Genomic DNA, 13,918 nt, shown 5'->3' on the forward strand with positions numbered 1-13,918 from the left:
CAATGCAATGAAACCTCTGCAAATCCCCCCTCCCGTTAATATGACAATTCCGCATTATGACCAAAATTTTCGGGAACGACCATGGTCATAATAACGATGGTTCACTGTATCTGTACATGTTCTTCAGATAGAACGGCGACGCTGAGGTTCTTTGTATATAACGAATTGCGTAGAGCGTGTTACTCGAGAGGACGTTGATAACCCCAGGAGAGCGTAAGCTTGATTGCGGGGATTCATCATACGCACGATGAAGCGAACGTCATTTTCCCTCTCTCTCTTTCTCTCCCCTGCTGTATATTCCCCTCTCTATTATGAAGATTGGACAGTGCCTATATATATATATAAGGGGCCACAGACACAAGTATGGAGATGCCGGCCTTCCACTGCATATATACTCCAGCGAGGTACTAATTTGCTGTCGTCCGCGAATGGGAATCAATCAGGCATGAATTGATCAATTTAGGGAATCGCTGTTGGGAGTGATAGCTATGATACAAAGTATTTGCGCGGTTGAAAATAATTACGGAACAATATTGCGCTTTTCCACGTTCTTCAGGTTCTCAGAGAAATGTCTGCGTGGTATTAATAATCGCGTACCAAAATGAACACAAAAAAAATATTGTGCACGTAACAACGCTGTTTGTATTAACCGTGTGTAGGCTTCCTGGGGTAGCCTCGCAACTCGCATCCCCATTTTTTTTTTTTTTTTTGCTTTATAACATCACTATCACAATCAACACTCCGTAGGTGCAATGACAAATATGAATTATCAAAAATGTCAGCAGCTGTGCAGCTCTCTTACAGTTCTACTTTAGTAGTTAGCGGATAGTCTTTTCTCGGCAGAAAAGCGTTCGGAGAGTATAGTTATTACCTGTATAGTGGCCACTATATGTCTAACATGATAAACTAGCTCTACACAACAGGGACAGACAGCGTTTACCATGTTAGACCCGTACAAACTTGCCCTGTTCACCACCGTGACGCCATACGTCATCGTAAAGCATCGACAAAAAAATCATGGTCAAAACGAAACCAGAATTGAAGCAGCCCTAGCAAACGCGGATTGAAGGAGAACGCAGACGACATGAAAGGCGAGCTCCTTTAGCACAACCACCATCCAGCGCATCACGTAAAAAGGCAATCATTCCTTCTGTTGCGTTTCAGAAATTACGCTTGGAAACATTTTGCTCATCGGGGAACGCACGCGGCGTCCGTTGCTGTGGCAACCCATATGAATGCCAGAACGTTCAGCCAGATTCTGCGTAGCCGCAGCCCTCTGAAATATAAACGCGCCGCATCAAACATGCAAGCTCCGTATAGCCTTTCCTGCGGCTTCGCCTTCCTTCGTGCAAGCAAGGATTTCACTTATCCTTTGAGTACGCGCTACAGACGTGCGTGCGTGCAAGAAAAAAAAAAAAAACTTTCTGACGTGAGATAAGAGAAAAAGAGTGTGACATAACGCTAGACTATTGAATCTTCGAAGGAAGGTTGCAGCATGTAACTAGGAAATCCTGAACAGTTCAGGAACACGCGCGATGCACAAAAAGAAATGCCGAAACGATCCTACGGGACGATGATTTATTTATTGTTCTGGTCAGGGAGTGACTTGAGTATATAGGTCACGTAAGCGGTTCAGAGCGTTACTTTCGAAGCTATGCAGAGAGAGATATCAGCATGAGACAAATGGTGTAAGACATAGAAGGGATGTAGAAGGAATTGTTAGCGTTTCAAAGTTGCCATTCGAAAGTCTTATCAATATTTTCATATTTTCGTCAGGAGTGCCAGTTGAGCACTTCTGAGTACTCGGCGGGAAATAAGTACTAGGAGAAAGTACATTAAGCTCAGTGCAGGGTACACGAGTTGAAATGTATACTTCAAGTAAAGTACTCAGAAATGTAGTTTGCGTATTGCGTATTTGCGTATATGGTACTTCAAGTACACCCAATCACTTAATTTCGGTAACCGCTACTTTCGGAATTGTGAAAATTAATGTTTCGAGAGTGTCATTTAACACCCCTGGGGGTAATTCGGGTAAGTCGAAACTGTGTCAACTGCGGTCAACACAAGTGATAAAAACGTAAGAACACTGAGACTACTGTTCATTATCGTATACAAGTTTTCCTTCCACCCCTGATGAAATGCAGTCCACTGCATGAAAGCTTGTACGATAATAAACAGCGTATAGTTTCAGTGTTTTTATTGTCTTTTATTACTTGAGGGGGTAGTAAAAATTACAAGAATACATAAAACATAATACACAGTGTAGAGCATTTATGCGAAGAGTAACAGACATTATTTAAGAAGTCTTCTCTCTCCAACCTGTCTGGACCTCTGTGGGTACCCTTGAATTCCCTGTGTATGCGATACCATGGGTGCCATCGACCCACATGTCCGATAGCCCGAATTCCCACTGCCACATCCCACACAATTTCACCGTCTCGCAGCGGATGAAGATGACGTCTCCGTACGCCGTAATCCCCAGCGTTGGTACAGTGCCCACGAGCTCTAAAATGTGCTGATCGCTTTAACTCCTTTCTCAAAATAGCGATGTTGCTATGAGCTCGCGGTGCGAGAAAACCAATATCCCTCCACTGTCTGAGACGGTACACCTGAGCCCAGGACGCAGCGACACCATATCTCATTTCCCATTGTCCTCACATCCCCGTTTCCTGGGCCGCAGAAAAAGAAACGCCGGATCCACGGCATCCTGATCTCGGACGCGACACTTGGCAGTTGGTCTCTCGGCCACGATGCTTTTCCTCCTCGCTGCCTGTGCCTGCGCCGCGGTGATTGCAAGTGAACACAACGCAGAAGGAAATCTGCAAGAAGTAGTAGACACACGCGAAGTACGCACTGAGCCGCCCCTGCTCTGGTCGGACAGGCTAGAAGAACTCGCTTCTCAAGGTGAGAACTTTACCATCCGCCAAACGGACGCAAACAGCAGCGACAGCATAAAGATTACAATCGAGGGCGACGCCGCGGTTACAGAGCAACCCATAACCATCATCGTAGCAGGCAATTTAAGTGATCCCGCCGAAGGAAACCTCTCTCAAGAAGCTAGCGATAACGCGAAAGCACTTAGGACAGCCAGAAACCTTTCCTTCCGTCCTTCCCAAATCGATTCCGTTGTTTCTGTGAAAGAGTCGAGCAACACTGGCGACAAAGCAGAAACAACAACTCCTCAGAACGGAACCGACGACGCGCAAGAAAAAACGGGGGAACACCATCAGAATGGTACACACGGCAAAGGTTGTACGAAGAAAAGTTCGAACCAATCCGGAAAAGTGCTAAGAAGATCTGGAAGAAGATTAGTAAGTATCTTTCCGTTTCTAAGAAGTTCATCGCCCGTTCCTTCGCCTGGCAAAGTTGGAGAAGGTACGCCACACAGACACGTCTGGGATCGAGATTTCATGGCGTCCCTGGTCAATCAAACACGAATTGCACTGAGCAAGAAGCAGGTCGCCGCTGGGCTGTACGGTTACCAGGAAGAAAGCGAACTGAAATCACAGGGTTGCCAACCGCTGAAGGAAAGCCCCCAGATTCAAGACAGAGCGATATGTCCGTTCCGATTCATCACGACCCTGGACCAAAGACGCGTTCCGAAGATGATGGAGACCGTGCAGTGCCTCTGCGAGAACAGCCCGTGCGGTGCACGCGCTGGTTTCAGGTGCGTGCAAGTGAAGAGAGTGGTTCATCTGATGCGCAAGATGGGACGGAACCTCGTCGAGAGGTTAGAACTGTTGCCAGTTGCCTGCGTTTGCGCCTATGTGGGAAAGGAATGAACTTACAGTCTTTGAGGTTCATGTGGCAGTTCTCTTGTAGTCGGCGCAATAAAGGCGATTTGCTTGTGGCTGTGTCGGTTGCTGATTCGGAAATTGTGGATTCATACCCGGGCGAAATACACGAGTAATTCTATGGCATGGCACAAATTGCCGCTGGCCACGTCCTACTCCGCGAAGGACGTTATAGCTAGTGTATCCTTGTCCTGAGGTTCCAGTAGATGTTCAAGAACCCCGACGTTGACCAAATTAGTTCGCTGTATCGTAAACTACCGGAACGCCTTCGTTCGTTGATTCGTGTTATCGGAGTTCTTTTTAACTTCTTTGATAAAAATATCTTCATTTAATAAGACACATTGTTGAGAAACAATTCATTTTATTAACGCTGCGAACAGTGTTCCCATAAGCACCGAAGAGACCTTCAATGATTTATGAAAAAGTAACAGAACATTTTTACATTCAAAATGGCATGCTACCTGTCTGCAATCTAAAACATGACGTGATATCTGTAAAAGATTATTTTTTTAAATTGGCTGCGTCTTTGGACGTTCTGTTAAACCCGTTTTAGTGCGTTAGTTTAAAAAGGACATCGTTAACGGTGAATGTTTGGTCACGTGGTCCTACAAAGATACGGACGGACCTACACTGTGGTTGGCACTATAAAGCTGTTGCCATTAAACGTTCAAAGTTCCCAACCATTCTGGCTTCCTTAAAAAAAAAACTACTTATCATGCATAAGTTTGTGGCCCATGGGACAACAAATAAAGTATCCAAATATGACAGTCGTCGAAACAGGTCAGACAGCGACGGTCAAGCAGGCCGATCAAATCCGCTAACCACTACGCTAGACTGGCAACGGCCTTCCAACGGCTTACCAAGAAGTGTCAGCCACCACGGCACGGGATACGCACTTTCTCTCATCACATTCCCTCCTACATGACATGTTTTCGCTCTCTCTCACACACACACACACACGCACACGCACACACACACAAAGAAAAGAAAACACGACGCGGCAGCATCTGATGAAATGAAGTATAGTATATGTCTCATAAACCAATCAGCAAGCCAATAAAAGCGCACGTCACGTTTCAAACTTTCAAAACCCCAGCAGAAAAGCCTGCAGAAAGTAAGCGGGCATTTGTGAGTCAACACGAGGTTTAGCGCGGGGTCTTTGGAAACTCGTACGATATGTTTGCTGACTTATACGACGCATTGCTTGCTTCCGTGTAATCCCATGTCACTTTCAGGTGGGCGTTCGCGGACGACGTTATCCGGACAAATCTGGGGACTACGGTACCCGGAAGATTGAGAACCTGAGGAGATTTCTGGGAAAGCGTCACTCCCAGCAACTGTGCACGACGTTCCTCGCGAATGAATCCCATCAGGAATTAGAGTAATTCCTGATCGCATACAGAGAGTAATCTATGCACTCCGATTGCGAATTAAGCGGCGACGGAACGCGAGGGGAAAGGGTAGAGAGTATCAGCGATTACGTGCGGGTAATCTATCCCCGGGTTCATTTGCGGGACACGTAAACAGGTACATAATTAGTTTCGCTCTTCGTTTTATGACTAGAAGGAATTGAGAAGGAAAGGAGGAAGACGGCGCTGTGCGTGAGAGATGTACCTTGTGGCACTTAGAAAGAAATGAGAAAATGCAGGAACTTGCCGGTACATTAGACGGTAGCTGAGAGATCTAAAAATGAAAACGAAGGAGAGTCGGTGCACAATATCTGTTTTGGTGTGTCTGCACTCTTAAAAATGAACTTCACCACATACCACGCTCCTAGCCAACCATCACCCCGAATGACAACGTTCTCGCCCTAGATTTGTTGAAAACGGGAGGAGGAGCCTATTTTGTGCCATTATGCACGGCACAAAATAGGGTCCTCCTCCCGTTTTCAACAAATCACGGGCGAGAACGTTGTCATTCGGGATGGTGGTTTGCTAGGAGCGTGCTATGCGGTGAAGTTCATTTTTAAGAGTGTAGAAAAGAAGATGAAAACGAGAAGACATGTAAGTATACTCTAAAAACAGAACTTCACCGCATAGCACGCTGTGCGCCAACCATTGCCACGAATGATAGGGTTATCGCTTCTGATTCGAGGAGAGAGTACGCCTTTTTGTGGCAATTTGGATATATGGTAATTGCCACAAAAAGGCGTACGCCTCCGTCTCTCCTCGAATGAAAAGCGATAACCCTATCATCCGCGGAAATGATTGGGGCACTACGTGCTATGCGGCGAAGTTCTGTTTTTGGGGTGTTCACAGGACATGTCCTGAACAGAAAAGTGCTCTACGCACGGTATACACTACGCGCACTCTACGCGTGGTTGCCAGAAAAGCACCTGGCAGAAAATTTGCCGGTACTTTGGACGTGTATCCGACTAATCTGTGCAGCACTCTTAAAAATGAACTTCACCGCATAGCACGCTTCTAACCAACCACCATCTCGAATGCTATCGTTATCTGCCCTGATTTGTTGAACACGGAGGGCGGACGCCTTTTTGTGATAATTATGAACAGCATAAGTGTCACAAAAAAGGCGTATACGCCTTCGGTTTTCAACAAGTCCGGGCAGATAACGATATCATTCGAGATGGTGGTTGGCTATGAGCGTGCTATGCGTTGAAGTTCATTTTTAAGAGTGATGGGCGGCGCAAAGTCCTGAATCCAGGGGGACCCCAGATTCCAACCGGCGCCCCCTACGCTGTCACGCACACACACACACACACACACAGGATTCGATCCCCGTACGTCCCAGTCTCGACGTCTAAGACCACCCCACATAGCATGCTTAGCCAATCACCACCTTTTTGGAACACTTATGCAGTTCCAAAAAAGGGCGTACGCCCCGCGCTTCCCACAAATCAGGAGTGATAAACGTATCCTTCCGTGCAGTGGTTGGCCTTCATCGTGCTATTTTTAGAGTGTAGGTTCATGAACGGGTATAAAATCCTTTTGCATGTTGATCACTCATTTTTGCATGTCGATTCTTACCGTGGCGCTTAAAATGCGGCATACATTTTCGTAAACTTGTCTGCTAATGATCGTTACGTGAAGGTTAGTCGTAGCGCTGACCTTAGGCTTCACCTAACGCTTCCAAGTTTGAGGTGAAGCAGTTCGTATGACTGCTTTCAAAAGCGGGCTTCACGTAACGCTTACCAGTGTTACGTGAAGCCGACTTGTTGTTAGTATGACCGCTTCGTAAACAGGGCTTCACATAACGCTTGCAGGCGTTAGGTGAAGCCGACTTGTTAGTGCGACTGCTTCGTAAATCTGGCTACACCTAACGTCCGCAGGTGTAGGTGAAACCAACAAGTTTGTTAATGTGACTATTTTGTAAAGTGGACTTCACCTAGCGGTTTCAGGCGTGAGGTGAAGTTGACTTCATTTAGAGACTACTTCGTAAAATGCGCTTCTTCTAACGCTTACGAGTGCAAGGTGACGCCGACTTGTGGCTGACATGAAAATCACGTAAACAGGTCTTCACCTAAAACTTTGAAGCGTCAGGTGAAGCCGACCTCCTGTTGCTTTAGAAATTTGAAAAGTCTGTTCAACTACACTTGCAAGTGACGCCTGAAACAAACTTGCAGTATGGTTGAAACAAGGCAGTAGTCGAAAAAACCAGACAGCGGCGGGATTGCCTGCCTTATTGCCGACTGCCTTATCTCAACTGTTCTGTCCCCAGGCCACCTGAGGTTTCTGTTTTGTTGTGTTTGTACCCTTTCTATGTTCCAGCCTCAGAACACAATTACTTTCCATCATACTGCAGAATGGCCACGCCGACAGAAAGACGGCCTATGCTGTGGAAATGCAATCCACTGCATGATTGCTTTTATCAGTAGTTGAAGTGGTTTTATCTTTCTTGTGTCGACCGTACTTGACTAAAAATTTCCACTTTCCCCAATTCTCCCAATGGACAGGGGGCTGACCAAGATCAAACACGGACGTCACATTTCCAAGTGAGCACATCACAATTTCGAAGCTGTTTTCAAGACTTTAGACTGCGCAAGTTTGAATTACATGACGTATGCTCCTATATAAAGCGGAGTGAGCCACCTGCCTTGACTTCACAGCAATCGCCGTTCAAAGACCCCGGGAGTTTCTGACTTTTGGAACTTCTCCGCTCTCATCATAACCAGTCTTGCGTGCGTCACGAACGATGCCTCTCTTATGCAAATTGTCGGGAAGCTCACCATTCAAATGAGAAGTGCAGCGGGCGCGGAGCAAATATGCGGATAGAGATTGTGACGCCATTGGGCAACAGCAGCGGCCTCAACGCACGCTCGTAATGGCCTCATAACGTTAGCAATGTTGTGTTACTGTACACTAGTGCTATTGCTTCGAGGGAACAATGAGAAGAAAAGGAGAGAAAAAAACGAAATGTCACATATCACGCCTTTTTGTGGCAGCGCTCACGTGACTCAAGAACGAACGAGACGTTGAGTTCGCACCTAATTTATTTTATACTTGGATCACTTTATGGCCATCTGGCACATTGCAGTGCATATGCAGGGTGACCCATGTGACTGCATGTTCGCGCGTCCAGCCAACATCTTCTACACTCTTAAAAATGAACTTCACCGCATAGCACGCTCCTAGCCAACCATCTTCTCGAATGATATCGTTATCTACCCGGATTTGTTGAAAACGGGAGGCGTACGCCATTTTTGTGACAATTATGAACCGCATAAGTGTCACAGAAAAGGCGTACGCCTACCGCTTTGAACAAATCAGGGCACATAGCGATATCATTCGAGATAATGGTTGGCTAGGAGCGTGCTATGCGGTGAAGTTCATTTTTAAGAGTGATAGGTATGCAGAAGGCCTCTGCCAACACCACCTACACTCTTAAAAATGAACTTCACCGCATAGCACGCTCCTGGCCAGTCGTCATCTCGAACGACATCGTTATCTTCCCTGATTTGTTGCAAACGGGAGGCGTACGCCTTTTCTGTGACACTTATGCTGTTCATAATTGTCACAAAAAGGCGTACGCCTCCCGTTTTCAACAAATCGGGGAAGATAACGATATCATTCGAGATGACGGTTGGCCAGGAGCGTGCTATGCGGTGAAGTTCATTTTTAAGAGTGTAGATAGAGAAAGCCTGCTTACCCGTCGACGTGACGTAACAACTAAGAGTCAGCCAATCAGGATAGTGTTTTTAACAGCGGTAGCCAGTCACGAACGAGCTTTCAGCGGCCGTAGCCAATGGAGACGAACCACCGTCGTCTGCAAACAGTGATTGAACGCCCCGTGTACTAAACGAGAAAACTGCACTCTTAAAAATGAACTTCACCGCATAGCACGTTCCTAGCCAACCATCATCTCAAATGATATCGTTATCTGCCCTGTTATCGTTATTTGTTGAAAACGGGAGGCGTACGCCTCCCGTTTTCAACAAATCAGGGCAGATAACGATATCATTCGAGATTATGGTTGGCTAGGAGCATGCTATGCGGTGAAGTTCATTTTTAAGAGTGTGTTGTAAAGTTGTTGTTGTAAAACTGTTGAAAAAGTTGTTGTTTTTTCTTTAAGCGTGGCGACCGTCACGTGGTACATCTTGTAGACATGTGCGCACTTAGACATCAGTACCCATATCCAGAGTTTCATAATCTTATCAATTACACCGATCGGATTATTCCTGTATACTTACACAACACTCACTCTATACAACACTGAGCCCAGGTTTTACTATGACCTTTGACTTTTTGAACAAAGCTTGGCTTAGCAGCGAAGCGCTGAGACGCGAAAATCCGCGAAAATCCGCGAACAGGAAAGGCCGCGGCCGAACCTCGAAGGGTGGTTCCTGCGGTAATTCGTGCTCCATGTTTAATGCGGCTTTCCCTTAACAATGATTCAGACGTTCTCTCCTGGAGCGCTAATGACACGAAGCTAGCTCGAAAATAAGAAGGAAACATCCCCAAGAATTACAGCCATTAGTAGTCTAAGGGGGTCTGTGCAGAAATCCCCCAGAGAGACGTAATATCCGGGGCGCTGCGGTAATGAGGAATCGCCGCTCGGCTCGTCGGGACGCCAGTTCGTTTGCTGCAATTACACTATTGGGAAACGTAGCCCCGTCTCGACGCGCTCTACCATTTCACACGATGGAAAGGGCGGACAGAAACGTTCTAGTCGTGCGTCCTGTATATAGAGCCTGTCAACAACAACAACAACAACAAATAAATTAATGATAATGAATGGAGAAATTCGCCACATAAGGTGCGGCCCACTACTCAAGGCATAATGGGCAGGATGAGATGTGTCCTGATGATAAGGTGATGAACGATGCTAAATATCCACAATGATGTCAACAATTATCGAGAGGGTCGCAAAGTCGCTAATTGCTGACTCGCAAAATGTAAAGCGCTACCTGGAAGACACTACAGAAGGAGTCGTGGAATATATACAGTTATTTCGCTGAACGGAGGTTTGAGCTCGGCATGGGACGGCAGCAATTTGGTGGCATGGTACAAGCGGCATGGTACAAGTAGCATGTACGTAAGAGGCATGCGTAAGTGGCATGGCACAAGTGGCATGGCACAAGTGGCACGGCACAAGTGGCATGGTACAAGTGGCACGGTACAAGTGGCATGGCACAAGTGGCACGGTACAAGTGGCATGGTACAAGTAGCATGTACGTAAGAGGCATGCATAAGTGGCATGGCACAAGTGGCATGGCACAAGTGGCACGGCACAAGTGGCATGGCACAAGTGGCACGACACAAGTGGCATGGCACAAGTGGCACGACACAAGTGGCATGGTACAAGTGGCACGGTACAAGTGGCATGGCACAAGTGGCACGGTACAAGTGGCATAGAACAAGTGGCACGGTACAAGTGGCACGGTACAATTGGCATGCAACAAGTCGCACGGCACAAGTGGCACATTATGAGTGACATGGTAGAGGTGGCATGAAAATTTGCATTTGCGTGCATGGGTGGTGAAGGTGGTAGATCGCTTTCTGTATTTCTTTTATGGTTCTAGACCGTACATTTGAATGACTGCAAAGCTATAGGATTTTAGTGACTCCCCCAAAAGGACTCTCTGAGGTATAGTGGAAAGAAAGTAAAGCAAAGTAAAAGTAACAAATGAGAGTAAAAGTACACAAATGGACAAATGCAACACCAGACACACTATCACCTGAAAACAACGAAACAAGGCAGTAGTTGGAAGAAGAAGAAGAAGCAAAGGACGCAGGGTGACTACTTTCCATCGCGTTTTTCAGATGCCTCCTGCTTCGATGTCTGTATGTGAAAGAGTTCGAGGGGGAGTGGGGGAGGGGGTGATATAGCAGACGATGTGAACAGGGTAATGTTGTTGACGTAATTCTCTCACCTGAGAACGTGAAGGTTGATCCCATTCCTTTCCGTCCCCTTCCGTCGTCTTTCCTGCGTGAAGCATCGCGTTATTTTGTCTATACTCCCGACACCACCTTTGAAATGCAAATCAAGCGTTACATCCAACGTCAATTACTTTATTGGAGACTGCCTTCAAAGTACGTTATTGCCTCCTACATGGATGAAGAGTTGGTAAACAGGGAAGTGCTTTCAGGGGAATCAGCCCACAATCCCTATACGCCACTTTATACCAAAATACGTAACGTAGCAATTTTATACAATTTGGTCGCACGTTGCTCGCGTAATGATGCGACTTCTATATTACCTCCTGTGTCGCTGTATATTTTACTGGTGTACGAGAAATACTTTCCGCCGGACACGCGAAAATTGAGACCTTCACGAATGTGGAAAGCTGAAAAAGGGGAACGTGGGAGACGTGGGCTCTCAACGCTATATCTCTCGCATTGCCTTCTAGAAGGTGGTTGCCATTTACACTCGCCTTTACATTAAAGAAAAACAGTGGCAGTACATCGCTGGACGAGTCAGGAGGCAGTTCTATAGTATACCGTTATTAGCGTAACCGTTAAGTTATCGCACACCTGTCGGAACCAATGGCAGCGTACTCGGAATCTATTTTGTTGATGTTTTAATTTATTTTTATATATTTTTTTTATTTAAAAGATACTGCAGGTCCTCGATGCGGTATAGATGCAGTCCTCCGAAGGACACTATATCACCGGTAGCAAATATTAAACAGACGATGTTTATCTTCCGTTTCTTTTATTTTATTTTTATTTTTATTTATTTTTTATTTTTGTAAGAGCGTGTAGCATCAAGAACTAACAACGAGTAACTTGGAAGAATCGCGGGCTTGTTCGTCCCGGATCGTCATATTTCTTATGCTGCTACAGTCACTACACTACACCACACTATACTACACTACCGCCTTTATCCCTTAATGCAATACAGTACTAGTACTACCCGTAGGAAAGTAGAAAATTTAACAAACCGGTGGAAATATTAAATGAAGAGCCCGAAGAGGAGAGCCGCCGATATTTTGAATGGAGACTCTTCTTCTTCAGGGCTCAGAAGAGGGCCCTTCACTTCACTTCATTCGAGAGGGCTTCTTCACTTAACGTAGTACTGGTCTGGTGGTTTAAAAAAGAAAAAAATGTGGAGACTATGGAGTAGTTGCTTATAGTATTTCAGTATTAGCAGAGCGATATGCAGGAAATCCAACAGTGAATAAAGCAACCAGCGTCCAGAATTGTAATGATATGCAGGAAATCCGACAGAAATCCAACTTTCTTCACTTTCCTCCGCTATTAGCAGAGCGGTGAAAACGTACAAATGCTTTTCTGTTATGCTGGTCGGACGACTTACTCTACGTGCTTACAGTGAGCTGTTTTCGCTTCGAAGCGTTAACAGGAATTACGTAACACATCGCCCAACATGGGTGGAAAGCTTTCAAAGGGGATTCCTTTCTACTCGGCACACATTTTCGCTATCATGCACAACAATGGCAAGTAATTGGATAGAAGGCTACAAAGAATGGGAAAGGTGGATCTTCCCAGAACCGCCGATTGTGCGTTACGAAACAACAACGACAGGAACAACAGCCACACCTACCTGCCTGACGATGGAATGAAGTGTTTCATCGCAGGAACTGCGATTACCTCAGTGCATGTGGGCTATAATATACACTCTTAAAAATGAACTTCACCGCATAACACGCTCCGAACCAACCATAATCTCGAATGATAACCCCTGATTTGTTGAAAAAGGTAGGCGTACGCCTTTTTTTGTGACAATTATGAACAGCATAAGTGTCACAAAAAAGGCGTACGCCTCCCGTTTTCAGGCAGATAACGATATCATTCGAGATTATGGTTGGCTAGGAGCGTGCTATGCGGTGAAGTTGATTTTTAAGAGTGTATGAGAGGGATGGCGATGAAGGAGATTACACACATCTCCATTTTGTTTTCTTTTACAAATCAAAATCAAATCAAATCAAATCAAGGAGATGAGACACACACATGGCATAACACATAGCGAGTGAGACACTACACTGTCGGTGTTAGCAATTCATCTAGTCGACCACACGTGATGTAGTATGATAAAGTCCCATAGATTACAGTTCGGCACTCGTACAAAATGCTACGGCGCTTTAGCCACGAACGAGTCCGCTTAAAGGAGTACAGAGAGCCATCCAAAAAGAAAAAAAAAAAAGGAATTCAGATTAAGACGTCCGATGAAAGTGTGTGTGTCATTTTACCGAGTAGCGGAAAAGGTTTTGATGTGTGCAATTTGTTTCCCAGAAAAAAAGAACCACATAAACATGGCTCCGCGCGTTCACCCTTATCTCGCCACTGCGGGTATAAAGAGGATGAGAAGGTATGATGGCCACGTCACCGATGACGTTACAAGGAGAACTCGTTCTGGTTCGCTGGTTAGTGGGGGTCAGCGCCCTGTCCCTTCGCGGCAGTAAGCCAGTTTTGCCAGTTCCTCAGGAGAGTTGGGTATAGAAGGAGCGGCCGAATCATGACCGAGCCAGGAGCAACGCTTTTTCAGAACCTCGAACAGCCGAGTAGCAGACAACGTTCCTCTGGACCAATCAGCGAGCGTGGCCCCTGTAGCGTCAGCGCGAGGTCCCAAGCAGATCAGAGGCTGGTACTGCTCTCCACCGCAGTTACGCACGGTCGCTTTTTGCGGCGTACATTAAATTCAATTTCCGCGATAATTATGACTCTGTGGTGTGAATTACTTCTCATGATGCATCTTACTGACCTACT

At 46.0% G+C, this 13,918-nt stretch overlaps 1 protein-coding gene across 1 annotated transcript; it reads left to right on the forward strand.

Moving 5' to 3' along the window:
• The first annotated feature begins 2,670 nt into the window (after nt 1–2,670).
• LOC135367986 (uncharacterized) lies at nt 2,671–3,852 on the forward strand. The gene has a single exon (XM_064601070.1). It carries the CDS (start codon nt 2,751–2,753, stop codon nt 3,780–3,782), a length of 1,032 nt encoding a protein of 343 aa, XP_064457140.1. The 5' UTR covers nt 2,671–2,750; the 3' UTR covers nt 3,783–3,852.
• Nucleotides 3,853–13,918: the final 10,066 nt, after the last annotated feature.

Source organism: Ornithodoros turicata, chromosome 9 (genome assembly GCF_037126465.1).
Source record: "Ornithodoros turicata isolate Travis chromosome 9, ASM3712646v1, whole genome shotgun sequence".
Classification (NCBI taxonomy): Eukaryota; Metazoa; Arthropoda; class Arachnida; order Ixodida; family Argasidae; genus Ornithodoros; species Ornithodoros turicata.